Source organism: Drosophila montana, unplaced genomic scaffold (assembly GCF_035044405.1).
Source record: "Drosophila montana isolate Dmon_TW-CO22-7 unplaced genomic scaffold, ASM3504440v1 contig_2481_1, whole genome shotgun sequence".
Taxonomy (NCBI): Eukaryota; Metazoa; Arthropoda; class Insecta; order Diptera; family Drosophilidae; genus Drosophila; species Drosophila montana.
The window spans coordinates 1,800,437-1,826,426 of record NW_026997351.1 but is presented as its reverse complement, the minus strand read 5'-3'; the positions used below and the strand labels follow the sequence as shown (position 1 = coordinate 1,826,426).

The 25,990-nt window shown below is 40.5% G+C and overlaps 1 protein-coding gene and 1 long non-coding RNA gene across 2 annotated transcripts in view; one reads left to right on the top strand and one right to left on the bottom strand.

Moving 5' to 3' along the window:
• The window catches only part of LOC135428549 (uncharacterized), an 86,732-nt gene that overhangs the window by 56,148 nt on the left and 4,594 nt on the right, over positions 1-25,990 (bottom strand). The gene's annotated exons all lie outside the window — the stretch shown is intronic.
• Positions 21,744-25,688, top strand: LOC135428400 (synaptic vesicle glycoprotein 2C). The gene is made up of 8 exons (XM_064682369.1): positions 21,744-22,313; positions 22,375-22,553; positions 23,524-23,705; positions 23,763-23,986; positions 24,039-24,343; positions 24,402-24,561; positions 25,235-25,362; positions 25,419-25,688. The coding sequence occupies exons 1-8, from the start codon at positions 21,880-21,882 to the stop codon at positions 25,472-25,474; spliced, it is 1,668 nt and encodes a 555-aa protein (XP_064538439.1). The 5' UTR covers positions 21,744-21,879; the 3' UTR covers positions 25,475-25,688.

Sequence of the window (25,990 nt, the reverse complement as noted above, 5' to 3'; positions counted from 1 at the left end):
GCGCAGAGACCCCTAAATGAAATCACAATATTTGTGAAGCATCTTAGTATGCTGTTCTACTTGCCTCTCAGTTTGCCTAACCATAATGATGCGGCAGCTGGCAACGTTTGTATTACATTGGTGCGGGCTCCATGCAGCAGATACAACGTGGCGTATGCGTTTTGCGAATACTGACATTAGAGCAGCAGCAAAAGCAACAGCAGCAGCAGTTGCACGCATTGTTTGCTCGGAAAATTTTTGCACGCTGGGCAAATACTACACAATACACACGCTATTCAGTTCAACTAACCAAAAGGTCGAGCTAAGCTGCAGAGTAATCATTAGCACACGTATGGTATCACTTTATGGGTTCGTAAGTCTTTTAACCAATTAGATACGCATACGCATGCAGACACATGCACATGTGCATGGCATCTATCTTGACATGCCCAAAGTACAAGATAAATATCGAAATGCCTTTAAGCAAATGCAAAGATTGAATCTTTATTGCAAAAAAGCATGGAAATCACAGGCTTTAAATATGATAACCGACTGGAAGATACCCTGAACACAGGCCATGAGTTCTATAGGAGTTTTCGATTCTAATAAAATGTTCGATTGTAAAATAAATTACAAGGCCTTTGCTTAGAAAACAAGATTTTTGCCATTTTGGCACGAACAGGGAAAAGTATCAAACAGTTTATTATTTTCAAATGTATATATGCTATACAAGAAGACACATACCAAATTTGGAGTCGTAAGCTTTTATAAACTTCGACTTGTGCCTTCTATAAATATACAAATTTATCGATATTATGGAGATGTGGAGTGTTCCCGATATAAACTGATATCGAAAATATGATATACGTGGATGCAGATGGGCATGATTACATCGACTCAGCTGATCGTCCTGATCGAGAATATATATACTATATGGTACTAAAGATGCTTGCCTTCGCCTGTTACATGCATTTGCCCAAAACTCTTATACCATTTTTACCCTTTTAAGCATAAAACTGCATTTGCTATACTGTCAAACTGTCATGGATAAAATATTAAAAGTGTTTCTTGCTAAATATAATTAAACCAATTTCTTTTTTTTTTTGACATATATTTTCTTTTTGAAATTATTTGATTTATTAGTAAGATAAATTGTTGAATTTAAGAACGGAAAAATTGCATTTTGGAATCTTAAATTCTTGCCAACTGCACTGCCTGAACTGTCAACATTTGTGTGGCAAACCATTTTCGTTAGAGCTATTCCCCTAAAAGAAAACTAAGAAATAAGCGCTTTGAAATTTTTGTAATAAAAACAACTTATTTTGTTTCATTTTGCCTTACATAAAGGCATACCAGTGAACATATTCAAGTGAATCTGCCAAATGGCATTATTTTTATAAAATGCTTGGCAAGCATATATGTGTGTACATGTGTATATGTGTATATGTGTGGTAGTCCGTCATATAGAATTCAAGCAAAAACTCAATCAAGCGACTAAAATTGCCGCTCAGGCGTGTGATTTGGCCTGGTTTGCGCGCAGTGAAGAAAATTGTTTAAGTAGACGCTCCATCACCTGCGCTCGCCAGGTGGCAGATACTGTCGAGTTTGTGGCATACCTACGCATATTTAACCGTTGGTTTGCCCAGCCCACTTTTGACGCCCATTTCACATGCCGCATGACGACAAATCATTGCTCGAAACGACAAAAAGGCTGCGACTGGGATTGGGCTTGGGTTTGGGTTTTGGGGGCTTGAGTTGGGGATTAGGACTGGGTTTGAGTTTGAGTTTTGGGCATTGGTATTGAAAGTAAGGCATTTGGGCTGGCTCTGGCTCTGCCGCTGGCTTACACGTGGCCCGAAGGCCCATTGAGATTGAAGTCGCCTTCGACAGCTACAGTTACTCGCATATTTGACAAAGACATCAGGCAAGCGGAATGACGAATGCGATTTGTGAAAGCGAATGTGGTGAATGGAACTAAGCAGTTATTCCATTCCATAGTCTCTCAATATACAAATTTATGCAAGCTGTTGGCGCTGCGCTGCCCCTGCTTCTGCCCCAGCAGGCCAATTTTCCCGCACCGCTCACTCCCACAATCTACCCGCTACTCTGACACCTCCCGCCATACCACAACACAACGTCTCTTCACTCACGCTGTGATGTGCTACTCAAACATATGCGGGTTTCACAGAGCTCTCAGTTGGTTTTTCTTCTTTCCTGTTTCATTTCTTGTCTGCTTTATACCCTATCAGCGGGCAGTCCAATTCCTTAATCACGAAATGCGTTAGGACTTGATGAACATATATGGGATTATTCTTTACTCCTTTCGTTTGCTTGGAACATATCCGTTTGTCTATCTATCTATCTGTTTCTATGGTATCCAAGACTTAAATCCAATATTTTGATGTAACATTAGTCCAAACTTTAAACTGAATCTAAGACCGAATCTCTGGGCCTGAACCGATCCATTTAAAATAAGTAAAATAAGTTTATTTTGTAGTTTTTGAAATAAAGCTAAGGTCAGTTTTAGGAGTATGAAAAATAAACTCATTTCGCTAAAGAAATATATGCAGATATTTTAATCAAAACTTTAAAAAATATGCGAACCTAGGTTCAAAATTAAACCTCTAATCAAATATGTGAAAAGCTGTACAAAACGAACCTTGAGCACAAAATGTATTTTTGGGTTTGCAGTCTTGAGTTTTTCAACTCATTTCTCTTTCAAAGTTTTCGATGGAATCGCATATATGTATTATATATTATTATATTATATTTTAAAAAACTATTGAATTTATTGCACATTGGCAACTGTCGGCAAGTGTGTTAAATCTTCGGTTATCCTAAGATAACTCTTTGTTTGGTTTTCTGCTTTGTGCTGTTGTGTTTAAGCAACAAAGGCGCGTATAAGTAATATAATGTGCATGCAATACACACACACCAACACACACACACACACACATTGAAACTAGAGCCATTCATTGTTGGCCATAATGTACACATAACTGATATATACACATATACATATATACACATACACTTTTGTGCAAATAGTGTAGATATATATTTATATATATGTATATGTATGTATATGTATCTGGGAATTGTGTTGTTGTGCTCAAATGTAGTTACATAATTTGCTGCTCGACTGCTGCTGTTGCTGTTCCTGACACACAAATTAGAGCCATGGCCATAACATTCATGTGCCTGCTCCTCGAAATATGCAATAAAATAAAAACTACACTTAAATGCCAGCTGGCCAAAACGAGTGTCATTGAAAAGTGCGTAGGTTGGGGGTAGGTGGTTGGGCGGGGCGGGGCGGGGCGGAGCAGCTCGTGGCTGAGCCGGGTCGAAGACATGAATAATCAGCGCGTTTCCAACAAAAAATAAAATAAATAAATAAAACAACAAATATATATATATATATATACATATATATATGCAAACCAATCAACAAGCAAATCCAATACAACCCAAGGGACTGGCGTATCAGCTCCCGAACTTGGACCCCAAAAAAAAAAAAAACAGAACTTGGGGCTGTACATGGCGCGCGCCCAGGCTCTCAACACGAGGACACACTAACTAACAGCTAGCCCACACCGCTCCCGCTGCCACGCCCAATCGTCCACATAAAGAATTCAAATCGTATTGCCACTTAAACTCAAAATGGCTGGCTACACATGTCGCTTTGTTTGAATGTGTTTGCGTATGCGTGCGTGTGTGTGGGTGTGGGTCTATTGGATTCCCGGTCCTGCTGAGCGCGCGCTGTGCTTTCAATTATGGCTGCCATCAAGCCCGAAACTGAAATGTTTGAATACATTGCCATTTAGTCCACGACAGGGGCAGCTGCAAAGGAATGATGAGGGGCTTGGGGCCCTTTAGGAGCGGGGGCGTGCCAACGCATATATCACAAGTGCGACACAAAGCGTAAATCAAATGATATGCGAGTGCAAGTATGACAAGTATGTATTATGTTAGTAACTACGAGTATGTATTATCAGCATCGCCATATTGTGTCCCACAAACCCACCCCCATCCCTCTACCGCTCCAGTCGTGGTAGGGCAACCGAAGTGCGTGCTGTGGTCCTGTGGCTGGTACCAGGTTTTGGTCCTGTTCTAGTCTGATTTCTACTGATCCTGTTGCCAGTTTCAGCTCCAAGTTCCCAGTCCCCAATCCCCATTCAGTTTCTGTTGCTAGTCCCATGACTGAGCAACAACAACAAGCAGCCAGAACAAGTCAGAAGTAACGGCAAACGAGTGACATGTTTATCGCCATATTTTCCGAGCCATGACTAAAGAGCAAAACGCATAAATACTGTGAAAAGCAGGCGACAAAAGTTCAAGGGGAATGATGAACGGTTACGGCATCTGGAATGGGGTATATGCGTATATATATTTGTGCGTGTATGGGTAGGGGCTTTCCTCACGATGGGCGAGACCAGAAGTCTGCTAACCACAATTGAATAATATGATCCCATCTACTAATGCCAAAAGATTAAACTGCAATTTATTGCCCACATGATTGATTGGTTTAAAAAATGGACTGCCCTTAATAAATTATAAAATAATACTTATATTTAAACTATTGATGCATTCCTATAAATAACTCTCCTATGTTATCGATATATATCGGTCAATTATACCAAAATTAGAAAGATTCAACTGCTCTTCGTCGCCTTTATGATTAACTGATTTATATACTATATCTCTTTCCATTTGAGTACATTTATTGCCGCTTTTATTTATCGATATAAGAACACAATTAACAAATCGCTTATCTAAGCAGTAGGAATATCTTTTGAGCCACATCTATTGATAACAGTTTGTTGACACATTTCTCAATAGCTATATTTGAGCCGGATATCGACATATCAAATTGACTTATCGATATATTATCATGATAAGCCCATCAATTATCCAAGGCTCAGGCAAGCACATCCCATCATCATGGAGCAGCATCCAATAGCCGTAATAATTGAATTTATTCCAGCTTTCTTTTCCTTTTTTGGACACATTTATCGATAACTTGATTTAAGCTGACTGCCAATACAGATTGGTCCGCGCATCAAGCGAATGACAAACTGCACTATACTATGTGACAGCTGCCTGGGCATACGCACATATGTATGTAGTTACGTAAGTATGTAAGTATATATGCATGTCTGTACATACATATGTCGCAGCTGGTCTAGTGGTGCTAGGTCTGCCATTAGTGGTGCTAGCTGGTGGGTGTTGGCCATCAATCTACATGCTTGGCATTCATCATCCAAAAAACAGAGTCAGATACAAATATGGCGACACAGAACCCATTTGCAAATACCTACTCGTATGCTACATACACAAACACACATACATGCGTGTGTACGCTCGAGTATGTATGTGTATGTAAACAAAAAAACAACAAGAAAAAAAAAGAAATCGGTGGCTTTTGTCAATTGGTATTCCCATCGTGCGAATACTGGTGCTGTCTAGTGAGACCATGTAGCAGGAGACTGGGCCGAATTGGATACAACGGAAGGGGGCACTGTGGACTGTGGACTGGGACTGGGACTGTGACTGTGGCTGCTGATGCTGTTGTCAAGCGTAAAAAAGCGTCATTGAGATGTCAACTGTGAAAAGTGCGACCGGGTCCCGGCAACATCCATGTGGTGAGCCAATAAATATCGTGTTTAAGCCAACACCCAAACAAAGTGATGCGAAAATAACACAGCAACACAGTCGGGCCAATCGGTTCGGCATGGGCGTTGCGGCCCCGGACAGTGGGCCAGGGTAACAGGGGGTGCGGCTTTTGGCCATTGTGTACGCACATGGCAAACAGTGTGAAGGCGTTGGAGCATAAACAGTTTTTGACATTGTCAGGGCCCAAGACACATGCTAATGCTTGACTGCCTGACTGCCTCGGCCACGCACACCCACTCCATGCTGTGTGTGCGCATGTGTGTGTACGTGTGTGTGTGTGTCAGCTTTGTTTGCCGCTCACGGCTTGTCCAGCCAGCCATAAACGTTATCTGCTCATTGCGACAAATGCATGAATAGTTGCGCCTCATGCTTACGTTACGAGTCTCGGAATACCCTGTATTCCGCAACAAATGGGCAAAAGGCTGACAACCTTTGACCTCAGTGATAAGCAAAAGCTAATTTATTGTATGTGTTTGTATGTTGTCTGTGGGCTCAAGTCGAGTGGATTTTGCACAATTTAGACAATACAAATAAAATTAAATTATCTTGTATTAATTTCAAGAACTGAACTGGTTCGAGGCATTAATTTCAGTTTGTTACCACCTCGGAACAAAATCTTTCAAGCAAATCGAAACCAGAACCAAATCATAATTCAGCTTAACCCTTTTCATGGATGTGGCAAACCAGGCTGACGAGCCGAACCTATAGATAGGGCGTTGTTTCAAATCGTGAACCCAATCAACGATACTTTTTTTTTGTTAAGCAATATAAACATAAATATCTTGTAGCTTGAATCATTCACCAGAAGTTCTCACACTCACGACCTTTAGCACCCACCCACAAAAAGTGACTGTTCTACAGGGTATTCACAGATCAAACAATTTCACTTGTTTTTCCAAAACTTATGCTAAAGCGGACAAAGGCGTAACCATGGACACTTTTCAGTTAAACAAATGTTTGTCACATGGCAATTTCTATACACAACAACATACACCTAATTTCCTTATATATATAATAAATAAATACAAGAACATATATATATATAAATAAAGATATATATGTATACATATATATAGTATATGATAAGACCCAATAAATCTGTTGATTTTATAGCCTCGCCGGGATTCACGTTTGTGGCTGGGCCTTTGACTTTATGGAGTCCATTCCGTGCCAGAACGTGACATGAAAGCTACGGCCAACTATATGGCACCCGGACACTGGCATGCTGTTGTAGCCGTGTGAACCGATTTGTCATTATTATTGGAGACACACGGTAAAGCGGCCATAAAAGCGATGCATGCAACACGCTGCCAACAACAACAAATGATAAGCCACACCCGCTCTTATGGGGCACAAAAGTCGAAACGTTTACAAACAGCTTAAAAATTGAACGTAACGTCGCGACGCTTGTGGCAAACATGTGTACACATACATACATGCGCATTTACAGCACATACTATTCCTGTATATAGTGGAGCTTACGAGCTTAGCACTCACGACAACACCGAGTTTTAATACCCTATAACACTAAAATGGCTTTAAAATAGCAAAAAAAAAAAAATGTTTGACAAAAAGTAATGTATGCTAAAAGCAGATACTAGATTACCCAATCGATAAAGAGAGAGAGAGAGTGAGACAGAGAGAGAGAGAGAGAGAGAGGGAGGGAGATGGAGAGGGAGTAAGGGGTAAGCAGATTACGAGGGAGAGTATTAAAGGATCTGAAACTTTATAGAAATAGCTGACTGACAAAGTATTACAAAAGAAAGGGGAAAAGGCAAAAAATAGAGAGAGAGAGTTGTTAAGAAAGAAGCAGGTAGAGTGATAAGACCACGTTTTTATAAGCACAGTTAAATTTCAGCACAAGTTAAAGCTCTACAACTTTACAGAGTATCTCTTAGTGGACGTTCGCTTTAGTGGCATAGTTTTAGTCACAACTAGTAACAGTTCTCCAGTTGGGAGTGCCTGGCGAGATACCCTAAGCCTTGCGCCAAGCTATCGTTACCAAAGTTCTAGCTTCCTTCTATACATACACAAACACACAAAAACTCACAGACAGATGCACAAGCACGCTCGCCTCAATCTGTACATATGACAGGTACCTTTAAAAATGAACTTGTTTTTTTCAATTTTGGAGGGAATGAGGGAGTTCTATATTTTCCATACGAAACTCGACCGTTAATAATTAATAGCTAAATAGCTCTTATAGTTTTCGAGCTATGCAAAAAAGCCCATATCTCAATATCGATATTAATCGATAATATGAAAATTGGAAAATATATCGAGATAATGGCAAACTTGCAGATGCTGTAAACAGCTCTTATAGTTTTCGAGTAATGCTAAAAAAACTCATATTTAAAAATCGATATTTATCGATATTATGTCAATTGCAAAAGAAATATTTTTCATTTCTTTAGCTCTTTAAATATCCGAGACGGACACGGCTAGATTGACTCGAAGACTCTGCCTTCTGCCTGTTACATACATGTGCCCAACCCTACTATACCCTAGTCTACCCATTGCCAATGGGTATCAAAACCCTTTTAATTGACCGCTTAACATTGACAGTCACAGCTGGCCTGCTGGATGCTGTACAAGGTTTTATGGAAATCATCAGAAATCAATAAAAATTGTGGATTGTGGCATTGGTATTATTTACCACAATTCGACTGATGTGAATTGGCATTGAAAGCGGTTTATTGTGGCGAAACCTTAAAAACAAACTATTTTTGAAAAAAAAACAGATGTTCAACTGATTGGAAAATAAATAATAATAATCATAATAGTTGAAATATACTTTTTTGAGGCAATATTTGAGCTCTGCCAAAGTTCGCGAAACTTTGTTTTTCTGAGAACCTTCATAAATGTACTTTTTTTTTATTCCTTATTAATAAATATTTAACCTATTCAAAATGTATCAAAACTACAAAAAAAATTAATAAAACGAAAAAACATTTCATTAAACAAGTAAATCCACACCTGGGTTATAAATAGAAACAAAATCCCTTTCACGCAAAAAAAAAAGAAGGCCCATTGCCAAATCTCGAGTTGATGCGTTGAGGGCTGAAAGTTGGACTTGGAAGTTGACGTTGCGGGCTATTGGATGTTGATTGCTGTCAGTTTTTGCCATTGAGGCACTGTGCGAGGCACCTGCATTTGCATATGTATGTGTACATATGGCCGAGTCTAAGCTGGATTGGACATTCGGCGTGCATTGGATATGGGTGTGTTGCCGGCTCGGTGAATAGTCGTCAACAGACTATGTGCAGGGCATTAGTTGCAGGCAACACAAGACGGGCCCCAAAATGTATGCAACGCTTTGTGGCAGCTTGTTATACACGCACTCGCGTTGCGTGCCACATGCCTTTTGGGGGTTACCAACTTGAGCGGCATGCACGGCAACTGCAATTGCAAACTGAGTCGAAGCTTAGTTTGTAACCAAATCAAATCATATAATGTGTGCTAGAGTTTGCTGCCACATGCCACACGCCACACGCTCTCTCTCTCTCTGCGTGCTGCCCCTTGCTTTCCCAGGCCATCTGTTTAATTAGTTGCAAGCGAATTTGTATTCAATTGCGCTGGCAACCGTTGGCAGCATTTTCCATTTCATAACATGTCATGGTCAGGCCATAAATTATGCTGCCAGGCAAGCAACGTGCTCGCCCGGACTCTTGGCTGACAGGCTGGGAAGGGGGGTGGGGGGGGGGGGAGGGTGGCCACTGGACATCATCATCATCATCTACTCGACAGAAGCGTGCCGAAAAAGGCCGAGGTTACTAATACTGGGTTATGGAGGGGTAACAGCCGCTTGCCACATCAAATTTACACCTAACAAACTTCATAACAAAGTCATAAAAACCCTTCAGACCCCACACACACACACACACACACATACACAGCCTCCACTACAATATCCACATAGGCCATAAAAATGTACATAAGCTTCACAGGCGGCAAACGAAACCGGAAAATGGCAGCAAAGTGCCTGGCTAAAAGCAAAAATGGAAAGCCAAGTAACTAGGTGATAGGTAGGTGGAATTGCCGTCTCTTTAAACAAGTGCATATTGCCGCGCACGTTGCACGTCCGACCGCCTACATTTGTTGACCATATTCCACATCCGGCGATTGCTCACTCGTTCATATGCTGCTGCCCAAATATGCATATGAATATAAAACTATTCGGGCATTTGCCAGAGCAGAGAAAAACTTTCCCAAAACACATAGATAGTGGGCCGGACAGGGTCGAACACCGGACTGACTGCAGCAGCAGGTTTACTGGCCAATCTTTTAGCAGCACCCGACCAGCAGGTCATGTGCCAAGGGCAGGGCACACCAGTTTTAGTTTCAGTTACCATGTTGGGGTTTCTATTTACGGACTAGGTTGCGGGACTGAGCCTGTGCCTGGGCCTGGGCCTGGGTTCCCATGTCACCGAGCCTGTAATGTATTCTAATTGAATGTTGAACTTGACCAGCACGGAACATATGCAATTGCTGCTCACACTAACACAAACACACACGCCCATACACAAACGCACACACACACACACTCATACTCAAGCACAGCAGTTGGGAGCTAGCTGTGAGCACGTGTCGTTTATTTTTTTACAACATTACCTCAACACAATGTTAATCAAAAACAAAATTTAGTTTCGTGCGTGACCCTTATAAAAATAACAATTCCAAGCAAAAAAAAAAAAAAACAAAAGAGGAAAGAAGAAGAAAAAAACAAAAGACCTTTCAACATTTTTATCACATTTTTACCGATATATGTGCTCAGTATTTTGTAGTAACAAGATTATATGTTGCCTTTTAAAGCTTATCGAGTTGAGACCTCCTTAAGTCCTTATTTTAGTATTTTGGTATAATAATATTCACCTTGAGCTGGCCACGCGCAGGACCTTGTGTACATTTGTATCGAATATTGTGAAGTAAACAAGTCGAAAGTTTCCGACTAGGAGATACCCTGAAGAAAGCGGTCGTTACAAGAATTTCGTCTTTCTTTCGATTCCCGATTAACTTCGGTATTTATAGTCCGATCTTAGTGACATTTGTTGCGCATAAATATGGCATAAAAGATATGTTTAAATACCTTAGCGCAAGACTACCTTTAAGAATAAGCTGTTTAAAATTTTGGAGAAATGGGAGGCAGATATACCAAAAGTCAAATATTTTCCATCTATATAAACTATTCGAAAATCTACACACCAAATCTGGTGTAAATAACCCCTGTAGTTTTCGAGTAATGCTAAAAAATCTACACTTGTAAATTAATATTTTATAATATTTAATAATATTTAATAATATTTAATAATATTTAATAATATTTAATAATATTTAATAATATTTAATAATATTTAATAATATTTAATAATATTTAATAATAATTTAATAAAATGGAAGCTCGTTCTACATAAGGAATACGAGATTATTTACATATTTCAAATTAAAAATCTTTCAAAGCAACCTCCAAAATTTTCATGATTCCCTTCTTACACCTTTTCAAAGGGTTTAGTGTATTAAAAATTGTGTTGCCCCGCGAACATACCTATTTAGAACTAGGTAAAGAAACTATTGGCATAGAGTTTTTCTGCAATTTCGGTTGCGTTTTCATGAAACTATTTCGCATAAAATGTGAAATTCTGATGGGTCATTTTGCCCAAAAACCAACAAACAGCATTTTGCAATGCGGTGCGCAAATGTTTGAGCTACGTTTTTCAGATGGATTGTAATTTTATTGAAACCCATTGCCTAGCGACCGGACATGCCGCTGCAGTTCCCTGCTCCCATCTACGCTTGTGCACATTGATTGCATTGTGCAATGCGCGCGAATTCCAAATATATGTACATACAAACATACGAGCTCGAAACCCCAAAGAAAAAAAAAAACAATTCGGCAAAAATGGCATCGCAGCAAATGCAATTACCATAACAAATCAAATATTTTATTGCTTTAGCCAAATGGTCAAAAAGCGAAAAATCCGAAAACAGCAAGCGTCAAATTTCAATTTTAAAGAATGCAAACAAAACGTATCCGCATTGAAATTTTGTATGGCCAGACTGCCGCTGTGAGGGCTAATGCCACATGCTACATGCTACACGCCGCATGCCACATGCCAGATGCCACATGGCGTTTGGCGTTTGGCAGCGTTTGGCAGCGTTTGGCACATCCACAAGAATAACAAAATCCAAGCATTTCACATGTCGATTTAAGATCCTAAATTCGACAGTATGTTAGAACATTTAAATTTTTATTGAAATAAATTGCGAATATTTTTATCAATACGCAGAACGATTCATCACTCGGAAGGTAACAAAAAAAATAAATAAAATACAATTGAGTTTGATGACGTCAACAACAACACATTGAAAACATTTGTGCTACAGTTTTTCTGTATACCCTTGCCAAGGGTATTACCATCTGAACATACACCACACAGAGGCTGTCAAAAGCTTGATACCATAATCGAACAAATGGTATCAGACCAAAATAATAATGCTACTACAATTAATATACACAAAACTTGAACATAAAAGTCATAAAGAACAAGTGGGAGTGCTCTAGTCGAAAGTGCTCGACTAGAAGATACCTTAACCCTTACAAACATTACAGCTATTTTCTACAAGAACGCAGGCCATAATATGGCATCAGAAGTGTCTACCAAAAGCACAAGGGTCTATTTTTCGGAATGAGATTTTTAAATTTTGGCAAGCGTATCTTAAAAGTAAATGTATATACTATATATCTACCCACATGCCAAATGTGGGGCACGCAGCATTTATAGTTTTCGAGATATGCTTAAAAAACCATACCACAAAATCGATTTTTATCGAATCACCAAAAAGGGGTAAAGATAAGGCAAAACGACATCAGGAGAACTAGATCGATTTAACTCAAGAAGAGTCCAAAATATAGTATATACTTTATGGAACCGGGGTTGCTTCCTTCCATCTTTCATTTGGATTTGCACAAACATTTCCACATTTCTAAGCGTATTCAATGGATTCGGCGTATAAAAGGATGCCTTTGCTTTCGGAACTATCCCAATTATAAACGCAATTAAGAAAAGCTGCAATCGTCTTAAGCTTCATTGCGCTATCTACACAAATTAAACGTTAAGAATACAAGAATATACTAGAGCATGCTCGCTAAGCATACCTGATGGGGCTGTACATGTAGACCGAGTATAAATTAGGTATTTGGCCGATGGGCTCTGGTTGTTGCGCAAACCAATTAGAAACTCCAACGGCAAACTAATCAGCTGAGTGTTAACTTCGATGCACTTGTTTTTAAGATTAAAAGCTAAAAATTGATGGGAAGTAAGCCGGCTAGAAAATACCACAAAACGGCAGCCTTATTGCCCAATGGCGAAATGGCGCAAAGTTGTTTTTAAGCCTATGAGCTGTGGCTGCTGACGCCCACACCAGGCCACACGATTTAGCCAAGCCCCGTGCATCATTCCTAATGCCGCATGCCCCATGCCGTGGCCAGCTGCTTGTTGTGGTAACTGGCTAAGCATCGCTGAGCTGTGCCCAGTTCCTACGGAACCCTGCCGGACTCTGTGCAGCTGCAGCTGCAATTGCAACAAAAACAAAACGTTGAAACCACCAAACACCAAATGCTGTCAGCCAAAATGGAAGGACTGCAGCGGGCGCCCGAGGCTGGCTGTGGAGTCATCGGATGTGTGGGAGGTATCAGCAACATTGTTGGTAATGCTGGAGCAGAGCGCAACTGCTGCCAGCTGTTAAAGTTCACACACACAGCTTTTTAGCCATCCCCTCCACTGCATGCATGTGTCTATCAGTGTGGCTGGGTTTGTGTATGTGTGTGTGTGTGTGTGTTTGTGTTTGTGTGAATGCTGCTGTTCATTTGCGCATCTAATGAAGCTGAGCGCTGCAAATGTGCGTGGGCGGTTAACGACTGTGGCTGCTTCTGTGGCTGTGGCTGCCGTCGCGTCGCAAAAGTTAGCCAAGCAGAGCGACGCCGACGTCGAAGCCAACGCCAAAACATAACGTTCCATTAGAGATGAGCTGATAAACATGCATCCAGCAGAAGGAGTGGCTAGGACAACAGCCAGCCAACCACAGCAGTCAGGCGACAAAAATAAATCAAATACATTTGTGAGTTACTCAACACTAAATGGTAATAGATTAAAAAAACACTCATCCCAATTTCTAAATATTGCACATAACATACATATAATATGGAGACTCCCTGCATTGTATATATGTAATTTGTATTGAATATTTTCTAACTATATATTTACTCATTGGCGAGTTACACAACACTAAACTGTATAACATTTCAAAATTGCACTAACAAAGCTCATTTACCACATTTTATTGAATTTTAAAATAGAGTAAAAAAAAAAAAGATTTTTAACTCATTTGTGAGTTATACAACACTAGTACAAAATTTTTAAAAAAAAAAGCATAGCAAATTGCGTTTACAATAAGAGCCAAATTTGACTTAGTTTTCATTATAGATTAAATTCTACCATATAATTATTTACACATTTGTAAGTTACTCAACACTGAACGTTAATAGATTTGAGAATAGCACAACACACTTTTTTTTAATATTGCGCTGACACAATACGGGTACTCCCACATTTAATTTAATTTTTATTATAGATAAGCACGTCACTAGTTAAGTAGAAAATAAGCTAAAAGCATGTCTTGATTTGATTTTAATATCATTTTGATACGATTTTGATAACAGTTGTTTGGCTAGTAAGATGACGCGAATAGCTGTTCATAGTCAATCTTATTGCAGCTTGGAATTCTAATGTATTTACTGCTATCCAAATCGAAACTTTAACATGACTATTTTCAAAAATGGTTTGGCTTTAAATAGAAAATATCTTTGATAGAGACTCAGTCCCAAAGTTTTAATATCTTGATATCTTAATCTAACCATATTCGATAGAAGCCAACTTTGGGGAAAGATCATATGTAGCCCCCGAATAAGATATGAAAATATATATTTTCAGTAGATCGGGTAATTCAAAATATATATATAAATATAATATAAAAACAAAATATAATATAAAATATATATAGTATTCAGTTCTTTTATTACAGTTTTGAGAATGAAACAAAACAAGATTAAAGCCCAAAACTGGGTTTCTTGGACCTGGAAAACTAACTAACTAGCCATAATTTTGGGCTTGCAGCACTGTTTTTTAATAATAATAAAAAAATGTTGTAATTTATTACATAAAAAAATCATAAAACATGAGAATATGGTCTTAACGAAAAACATGTCGTATGCTGCATTTGAAATTTATCCATGAATATAAACATTTATTCATTTTTTTTATAATTAAAACATGACCAAAGAGAATATGCACAAAACAAGCATATTAAGTACAAAAAAAGGAAACGGTAACACTGCAAATGACATCTGCCTTGGAGCTGAATTGATGCATTGTTACATTTTATACACACACACATACATATACATATATATATATGCCTAGAGCAGGGGACAGAGCTGATTGTAATTATCATGAGTGTGTGTGTGTCGGCTTAAAGTAAAATTCATGATTGCAGCAGCCTTTGTACATTTTGTTGGTATCTTTTCTTTATTTTTTCTTTTTCGTTTTATTTTCGTTGTTTCTTTTTTGAATCGCCAAAAAGGAGCTGCCGTCGCTTGTCGCCTGCCCAGAGCTGTCCTGTACACACACACACACACACAAAACCATTTAAATGCGTGCATGTTTGTGTGTGTATGTGCATGCATTTGTGCTTACATGTGTAAATGTAAATGTTGCGTGTGGTGTGTGTGCGCGATCTCGCGCGTGAGAGTGTCTGTGTGTGTGTTAGCAATTGCTGTTTTGTCGTTGGCAGTTTGCGTGGTTTTTGTTTTTGTTTCTGTTTTTGTTTCTGTTTTTGTTACTGTTTGTTGTTTTGTTATTGTTCGCGCTGTTCTTGTTGTTGCATTTTGTGTTTTGCAGCCCTCTAAAAAATTTCACAGTTTCTTGTTTTGGATGGGTGACCAGCGCAGCGTCGCGTGTGGTTGGCCGTACGACAACAACAGCATTCAAATTTGAGTGTGCTGAACACACAGACACACACACATACAGAAAGCTCTGGCACGCAAATACAATAACAAATTAGAGGCACAAAGGATTTAGCATGTGCCATGGCTTAGCTCTGCGGTTGTGCCTGCAGGCAACGCTCCAACCAAGTCCCTACCCGAACTCCATTTAACCCCCCTTAACTGACCCCGCCCCCCCCCCCTTCCCGGTGCTTATCATTCCCTCGCTGGACGCGTTGTTGCTGTTGTTTATGCGTGCAAATTGCGTCCCAGGCCCGGAACTGCGTGCAACACAGCGAAGCATAGCCTCTCCCAAGTATTCAACTTAAAGCGGGCATTACCCGCTATTACCCCGTTAGTTGCTGAGCAAAAACAAGCACTAGCCGGAAGAGTTACAATGGAGCGGTATATGGGTCTGGGTCAGGCTTTGGGTTTGGATCTAGCCATGTGCCTCTAGGTCGTTGGGAATACGTATGTGTATATACATATGTGTGTGGGAGTCCAAAACGCTTTCGCATCCCCAGCGCGCGCAAATTTCCTAAGCTTCTTTAAGCGGAAAGTTACGAGCAGAGCGGCAATAACAAAAGCAACAGCGATGACAGCGTACACACTGTGAAAATTAAACGAAAGTCCAAGGTGGCAATGGACTGAACGAGCTGGGTTGCTACTCCCAAGGATAATACCTACATATACAGCAAGTACGAGTAGAGCAGTCGGGGTGTGCTCGATAATAAGGTACCGTGTATTCAGCGCCGAGCTGACGTCACCAAACATGCGAGTTTTTGAACTTTATTATATTAAGAATGTGTTTTTTTTTGGAGAAAGAGGGAATTTCCAAAACAATTGAAATGCTCATAAGCTTCTAATTCTCTAGCTGTGCCTAAAAACCAACTCTCAAAATCGATATTTATCGATATTATGGAAATGCGAGAAGACATCGAAACGAGAAATAATTAACGCATTCTGCATATAAGATATGATAAATTTGAGGTCTAGAAGTTGCAGTTTCGAGAGAGACTCGATTAAACAGACAGGACAGGTTGATAGACGGACACACAGACGGGCAGGCGGACGGGCAGACAGACGGATAGAGAGACGGATAGACAGACGGATAGACAGACGGATAGACAAACAGTCGTACAGTCGGACGGACACGCCTAGATAGACTCATCTCGTCGTCCTGATCAAGAACACGCATTATACCCAATGGGGATATCCCTCCCTCTGCCTGTTACATGCAAGCTGTCATACCCTTTTTCAGTGTATACAGGGTATACGCACATACATGCACACACCTAGAGTAACTGAAAGTTTAGGTGGAGGAGCAACTCATTTGTCAAACTTTAAGGCAGTGTAATTACTCAACTATAAGACCAGTTTACTCGTGCTCCGGTCAAAGTTCATGTTAGTTGACCAGAAGTTAAATTGTAAATCGGGTTTGCTCAAATCCCTGTCAACGAAATTGTGTTTCGTTATTCTTAACAAAATTCAAAAATTGTTTCCCCCATCTTTGTGACGTGTCGGCGGGGGGGATCGATAAATTAAATTCAAGAATTTTAAGTTATTTAAATGCATTCAGAGAAATCGTTGTGCAGCACTTACTCTCAAATTGTGCGCATTTTCAAATTTTCCAAATGCCATCGTTCAACTCAGCTGCCAGCCAACGTAAGGACATGTGGCGATGGCCAACTATTTGTCCTTAAAGATTGAGCGTCTGTATTGAAGCTCAGCGAGCGGTCACATATTGAAAAGATGCTTTAAATAAACGCTGAAATTGATGACATGTTTGTAAGCTCTGCTCGATTCATAAATTCGAATCGCAAATATATTTATGAAAAGCCCTGTACATAAATTTTATAAAAGCTGGCGCTATGTGCCAATGCTAGAGGCTTAAGATTTCTAGAGATTTAAACAATATTTAAATGACAACAAACATTCAGCTTGTACACATTGACGCATTACTGCTGCTGTCCATTGTTATCGATAGCAATGATTATCGATAATAATGTGTAATTAATTGAATTTCGAGTCAATATATTATTGCTACACATAATTCAGCATCACGTAGCAACAGCTGCCGCCACACTGATGCATTAAGCGGCATAATAAATGGCTTGATGGACTGCCTTGATTGACTGCCTGGCTGACTGCCTGGCTGACTGACTGATTGATTGATTGAATAACTGAGATGCATGCGGGCAACAATTTAATGCCCATTTACAGCTCGATCACGTTTTAGTGCGTTAAGTTGAGCTTGCAACAGCCAGCCCTTGACTAGAACTCTTAACTAATAAGCAAAAGCGGCAACCCGCGGTCAAATGTGTGTGACAGACGTCTGTTTTTGTCGTTTTTTTTTTTTTTGCCCCGATCCGCTGAGCAGCTAAGTGCAATAAACGGCGTTTAACTTGACGGCTTCCGTCGCCTCAATACTCTGCCCACGGCACAGCCCAATGCATAAATCAACCTTAAACGTCAATGAGGGGCCATTGCTGGCCGTTGACGGCTGACTAGCAGCTGACCGCCCAGCTGCCTGCACTCCCATCATTCCATGCTCCATGCTGCACCTGATTGTGTCCTGCATTGACTTCCGTTCCAGCTCCATTTGGTGGCCGCATTGTGGTGGCACTTTGGTTGTTGGCATTAGTTTGACATTTACTTTGGCACGTCGTTAGCCGAGTGGCATGTGCGAGTCACCAGCCCACCATTTCACCATTTCACTCCACCCACTGTCAATGTGTGCGTGTGCGTGTGTGTGTGTGCGTTTGTGGCACATTAGAGTGCCTGCTCGGCAATTCAAATAGTTGAAATTGTTTAAGCTTGATTTAGGCGAGCAGCACATACTTTGCTAGACACACACACGCACGCACACACACACACACACTCACACGCACACACACACACACGCACGCACACATATATGTACCTCAAGCATATTTAGCTAGCCGTGGTGGCGACAAGTTATTTGAAGCACTTTTGCCTGGTTTGCATCCTAAGATGGCACAAACCTGCTTCCATGCTTGGCTTAGGTGCGTGCAGTCTCGAGTGGTTGGTTTGGGTTTTAGCCTCTTTCATAATGTTTGCGCTGCGTGGGGCCCGTAGCACAACAAATTAAGCCTTTTAGCAAACACAAACAAAAGTCCAATTTGTTGCCAAGTTGCGATGCTGTCCAAAATGCCAAAGCCGTTAACTGGCCAACGCCTTCAGAAGTGCTCGCGCATTCCACGCCTTTTAGCGCTAACCCCTCACCCCTCGTCTCCGTCCACAACTTGACACTTTTCGGCTTGCCAAAAGTTTCCAAGAAGCAACGCCACCACTGTCTATGTATCCCTATATAACTACTATATATGTATATCTATATATATTGCTTTTAGCCACTGTCTCTACCTCTGCAGTAGCTCGTTATACCCTTCTAAAGTGTATAAAACATTGCCCGTGAAATGTGTAACGCGTAGAAGGGAACGTCTCCGCAATGCATATATATTCCTGATCAGAAAATAAGTCTATAAAGATATGTCCGTACGGCAACTATTCATTCAGTCATGAAACTTTGAAATAGCTCGATCTCTTTTATAGAAAATATCGATTTAAATTATGTTCTTGTATGAAAAACTCTTTTGTTTTTCAAGATACATAGCTTGATACAAGCTGGTATTTATGAGTTTTTCAATCTGCTTAGATATCAGCAGGATCTTAACAACATCGGATTACCATATCATATGGCTCCATAGACAGAATCCCTCGTATAATCAGATTTTATAAGGAAAAGAATTTTTGTTTTCAAGAAACTTTGACCAAAGAAGAGTAGTTAATTTTCGGCGCGCGAAAGTTAGCCATTCATTCGTGCTCTGTTTGACTTTGATAACGGAAGGCGCTAGATTTTTGCTGATGCTGATGAAATTTTACAAATTTGAAGCGTGGAAAAATTTCATTTAAGATTTAGCTACGTCATATATTTTATGGCTGGCTTTTGGCCAGACCAAACAACGCCCAACCAGCAACAGCGACAACCAAAACTAGTTAAGACGCATTTTAGATGAGAAGCACAAAGAAAATAAGAAAAAAATAAATTTATATATATATATACAGCAACTACTAACTCAGTACATTAAGCAAATAAAACCGTCGTTAGCTATCAATTAACTAAATAAATGTTGTTTTGTCTATTTGTTATTCGAGTATAAATGTTTGTGTGCTCCACTCATAAAAAAAATCGAATATGACTTTTTATATAACCTGTAGCCATGGAGATTGGCTCAAACGGCATATGTCGAGCATAAAGAGAAATATCAATCTATTTAGATGCTCGTCAAGTATACAAATATATCGCCCTTTGAGGACTTTAACACTTTCCCAAAACACAAATTTCTTTTTTGGGCTAAATTTTTAGTAGATGTACTCATTTGATTGTCAGATATACATATAAACCCTCTAATTTCTACCAACGCTCGGGCAATGAAATCAGTATGGCGACAATTTAAAGCTGGGTATTTGCTACTCGTTCAAACCCGATTAAAGCATTCCTCTTTTTTATAATATGCATTTAATTGGTGGCTTGTCAACAAAATAAATAAAATTCTAACGCATATGCAACAACATTTTGTCGAGTGTTTGGAATTTTGATTGCAACACATCGGTATTCAAGCCAGAATATTGAAAGCCATTTTATATTCAAACTAACCCATTGAATGATACACATTTAAGCCATATTAAATGACGTAAATGTAGTTGCCCCTCGGTTGCCAGGGTGCCACAGTGCCACAGTGCGGCAAGCACAAAGCTGTGGCGCATGCGGCAGCAGGCAAATTATGCGGCTCCATCACTAATCCCAGCCACTTTTGGGCAGATTAGGAATAAAAGCGCTTGAAATTATAACAATTACCAGCCCACTAGATAACAACAATCCTGTGACAATATTCACACACACACACAGGATTGGGCATTGTGTGCCTGTGTCTGCCTTTAAGCCCATTTGAAAGGAGCGGCAGCCTTTAATAGAACCCTGTCTGATTTGCATTAAATTATTCGCGACTCTTTGGCACCGAACCGACTCACTGTGAAGTTGCAAGGCGAAAAGTGTCGCAATCAAATCAAATTTTTAGACACCTGCAGAAATATAATCAACTCAAAAGCACAAAAGATACCAAATTCATGCGACAGGAATTCCATTTTTTTTTTTGTTCTTTCTATTTTTATTTTGCTCGTTTCTCGCTTCGCCTCTCACATGGAAAACATTTACAGCACTTTTTGCGCTCCCTTCAACGCTTCTCACTTTGGACACATGTCAGGCAGTTGCATAAGAAAGCGTTTGAGAAAATGTTTAGCATTTTTTTTTCTCACACTCTCATCATTTTTCGCTCTGGACACGCGTCGAGAGTTACTTTTTTTTTTTTTCAATTTCTAGCTTCTCATATGGCTTTCGAGAACTTTTCCAATTTTTAGCATTCACTTCTGTCATCGCTTCTCACATGAGACGCCAAATTTTATGGTATATTTTAGCTGAATTTTTAGCTTCTCCCTCTTCAGCATAACTACTTAATTATGCCCAGTATTGGGCGCATTTGGCCCACTGTAAAGCAGCTAATCGAAACAAACACGAGCACACGCCACACACAGGTGCCGCATCCATTCAGTAATGCCATGTCCATGACTAATCCCAAATGGTTTCAATTGCCCTGGGAACCGGCATGTAATCATGGCAAATTAGTCCGCTTAGCGTTTATTTACGCAGAGAATTCGTCAGCTCTCTGTTGGGTTGCCAGGTGCGTTGCCAATTGTGGACACTCCCCTCAATCAAAATGTGGCGCCAAAACAACCATGTCGTCATCGGATTTATGATGGCCGTACAATCAGTGCCGTGATCGTGCCAGACCCGGCCGTGTGAACAGGCGTGATCTTAGCTTTGCTTAGCTTACCCGTCCATCAAGATGGTCGCTGAAGCGGGGAGACGTTGGGGGCCACGAGCACTGGTTAAACAAAAGTAGGCGCTATGTAAACTTTCGCACTTGGACGGATTTAAGATGAACGCATCTACAAGATACGGCGTAACTGCGACGTAGACGTTTAGTAGGCCAACGACTGCGAGAGCACACGGTATAAGCCAAACTGGAGGACAGCTTGGAGGCCTGCCAGTGGCAACAACAATAACAACAGCAATCTCAACAACAATAACAACAACAACAACAGCAAACAAAATGACCAAGCCAGAGGAAGAGCAGGAAAGTGTTAAATCATCCGCAGACACACCCCCCACAAAAGCAACAGATCAACCAGCGGACTTTGAGACAGCCATCGATGCGGCCGGCTTTGGCATGTTCAATATATTGCTGCTCCTGGTGGCCGTGCCGGCTGCCATGGGCACAGTTTATGAAACATCGACCATGTCGTATATACTGCCCAGTGCCGAATGTGATCTGCATTTGAGTCTCATCGATAAGGGTGTACTGAATGCGATCACATATGCGGGCATGATATCATCGGCCATCTTTTGGGGCTATGTGGCCGATACGAAGGGACGCAAAAAGCTGCTCGTCTATGGCTATTTGGCGGATACGATTTGTGTGCTGGGCGGTGCCATCAGCCAGAATGTGGTGCAGCTAATGATCTTCAAGTATTTGGGCGGCTTCATGTAAGTGCCAATTAACTAAATACGCCCCAAATACGATGTACTTTGATGTACATCCTCCTAGTATGAGCGGACCCTTTGCGGTGCTGATGACCTATTTAACGGAGCTGCATGGACGACAATATCGTCAGCGGATTATGATGGCAGTTGGCATTATGTTTTCGATAGCAACGCTCAGCTTGCCCGGCCTGGCCATGGGCATATTGCCCCAATCCTGGGATATTAACATTTTGGGCCTGTCATGTAAGTAAATTTAACCCCCCCATGCCTGCCCTTGACGAATATCCGTTGAGGGCATTTCACCTTGTTTTGTCAGCTAAGCTAGTTGCACACAGTATAGTTGTATGTACTTACATACTATCTGATAATGCTACTGATAGCAGCCACTTTTATCTGATATAACTGGACGTACATAACCCAAACAGCTGATATAGCTACAGCTGCTTGTTTTGGTTGGGTTAGCAAGTGGTTTGTTTACACACTTTACAAATCCCATAAAGCGGTAGCATAATAAACATTCATAACAAATTTATAACCTATTTGAAAATAAGTTATCTCAAGATTGAATAAAAGCTAAAATTTCTAGCTTATGTTGACTTAGCAGCTAAAATTGCAAACTGTTTCAGCTATTTTTAAGCATCTCAATGACATGCTTATTGCCAAATTGTGTTCATATAGCTTATTCAGCCATTTTTAGCTACTTTTAACATCGAATCTCATATGTATATGCCTAAAAGGCAGTCGAACCAAAGCCGAACCCAACAATTCTATACCAAATGTTTTGCTTAAGGCTTTTAAAGTAAAATCTTGAAGCATAAATATTCTCAGCCCTAATCATTCTATTTGTTTAAGCATATTTGGTAAATGCCAATTTCGGGTAGAGATCAAATTTATCCAGCATATTCGTCATCTTCTTGTCAAAAGATGTGCAAAAACTAAATCAACTTAGTGACATATTAAAGTTATATTTGTTAGTCATGAATATTATTCTCAGTGTGATAAGCATTTCTAGGTGGCAGCACTTATATTAACGCTCATGTAAGGCAGCAGCACGCATGTTAAATAAATAACAGGTTCACATGAAGAAAAAAAAAACAAGATTTTATCTTATATACTAAATGATAAGAAAATCATTTAAAGTAACAATTGAGTTGCTTTCTCTACGCCAAATATAATTAAATATTTAACAAGAACTTTAATTTTCCGCTTGCAGTGCATGCTTGGCAGGTATTTGTGGCTGTCAGTGCATTGCCCAGCATTTTGAGCTGTGCACTGTTCCCCTTCTTTCCCGAGAGTCCCAAGTTTTTGATGTCACGTGGACGCAACAAGGAGGCACTGGAAGCCTTCAAGTTCATCTATGCCTTGAACACACGTCAGCCGCGCGACGCGTTTCCCGTGAGTGAATCGAATGGAAAACCTCAAATATAATAAAAACTAAACAACTGTTTGCAGATCAAACAGCTGGCCAATGAAGTGCCCGCTAAATTAGAACCGAAGCTAGACGTTGTCGATAAATCGCAGCCCAAGGAAGTCGCTGCCGAAGCAGACGCAGAGCTGGCCAGCCGGCCAAGGAGTTCGCTGCATTCGGGTCTACTGCAGCTGCGACCGCTGTTTGTCAAGCCCTATTTGGGTCTCTCCCTTTGGGTGTATCTGTTGAATTTTTGCGTTCTCCTGGGGTAAGCGTCAGACAATTTCACATGAACTTAGCTAATCCCAACCAATTGGCAGCCAGAACACGATGCGCTTGTGGCTCCCACAGCTGTTTGCCTCCATCAACGAGTACGAGCAGCTGGCCAGCAGCCAGCAGCCGGAGTCCGGTGGCACAAGCATCTGCAACATTGTTGAGTACAGCGTGAATCGCACACAGCGACAACTGGCGGCAGCTGCCCTTGATGATGATCCATTGGCCGTGTGCACGGTCAATGTAAGCGCCGCCAGTTACACCAACAATTTAATTGTGGCCGCCGCTGGCTTGGTATCCTATACCCTGGCCGGTGTCCTGGTCAATCTGGTGGGCTTCAAGCGGATCATGTGTGCGTAGCAAAATCATCTCGATTTTTCTCTAGTTATTTATTTAACTTTTATTTGTAGCCATGTGTCTCTTTGCCGCCGGCTCCTGTGCCCTGGGCATGTACTGGTCGAGCTCATCTGTGACCACCGTGGCGCTTGCCTCTGTGTTTGTTAGCATGGGCAGCATTTCGGCCACATCAATTATAAGCGCCTCCCTCAGCATGTTTCCCACCTCATTGCGGTAGGTGTAAGATCGCCATTCTCTCGCTCTCTCGCTGTCCCTCATTCTCCCTGTCTCTCTTATGCTCTTTTACACACTCTATCTCTATCTCATTCTATCTATTCTCTCTCATTCTATATCCCTCACTCATTCTCGTTCTATCACGTTCATTCTCTCCTTCTCGGATTTTTCATTCTTACTTTAATATGTTCTTAACCATTCTCCGTCTCTCATTCTATCTCTCTCATTCTCGCTTTCTCGTTCTATCTCTATCTCATTCTATCCATCTCTCTTATTCTATCTTTCTCTCAATAAATAGAGAGACTCTCTCATTCTCATCCTATCTCTTTCATTTTTTTTTCTCTCTCATTCGTTTTCTCATTTTCTTTCTCATTTTCTTTCTCATTCTCTTTCATGCTAACTTTCCCATTCTTCTTCTCATTGTCTTAAATGCTCTCTCCCCCTCCTCTCTCTGCTACTTTCTAGCTCTGTGTCATTCTCTCTTTTATTCTCTCTCTCTCATTCAGTTTCTCTCTCTTCCTCATTCAACCTCTCTCCGCTTTCCTATTTTCTCTTAATCTTTCCCATTCACGTCCTCACTCTCTCTCCCGCATTCTCTCTCTCATTCCCTCTCATGCTATCTTTCCTCTCGTTTTCCCCACCTTTTCTGACCTAGAAATTTATCTTCCGACAGCACAATGATCGTATCGCTGAGCATGATGGTAGGTCGCATGGGCTCCTTGGCGGGCAACATCTTTTTTCCGGCATTGATGTCGATGGGCTGCTTGCCGCCATTCCTCATGGTCAGCGCCTTTATGTTCTGTAAGTTGTTAATTGTTGTTGCTCCAATTCCATTAATTCTCACACTTGTCTTTCAGGTGCCTGCCTCTTGGCCTCATTTCTGCCCGTGAAAAACAAAGCCGTACTGAAGTAACCCGATATCCATATTCATTAACACAATGTCCCACAATCAATTTGCTAACGGATTGCTCTATATATATAGTTAGTTTTTAGTCTTATTTCAGAGTTTTTCTCCTAAATTTTTTTTTTTGTTTTTTGTCCTGCTCTTATTAAAACTTAATTTATTACAAAATGAATCTTGCAACTGCTTGTCAATTTCCATAAACTTTGTGCCTGACACTCCTTAATTGCAGTCACTTATTAATTCCTGTTATGCTACGCATACATTAGTGTGAACAGGCGGCAAGCCAGGAGACTGGTGAAACGAAAACAAACAGGAAAAAGAAAGTTTTCCAACGTTGTTCAAGAAATGGCAAAAAACGACGATAGCCGTGTAATTGAGTTGATAACTGCGACTAGCAAAGAATTTTAATCAGCTTTTGTGAAAACATTTTCGACTCGTATCTGTTAGATCCCTCTCTAGCTTAAGTGCTTTTTTGAATACAATGTAATACACATTTGTAATTTATACAACGAATGAGAGGGCATT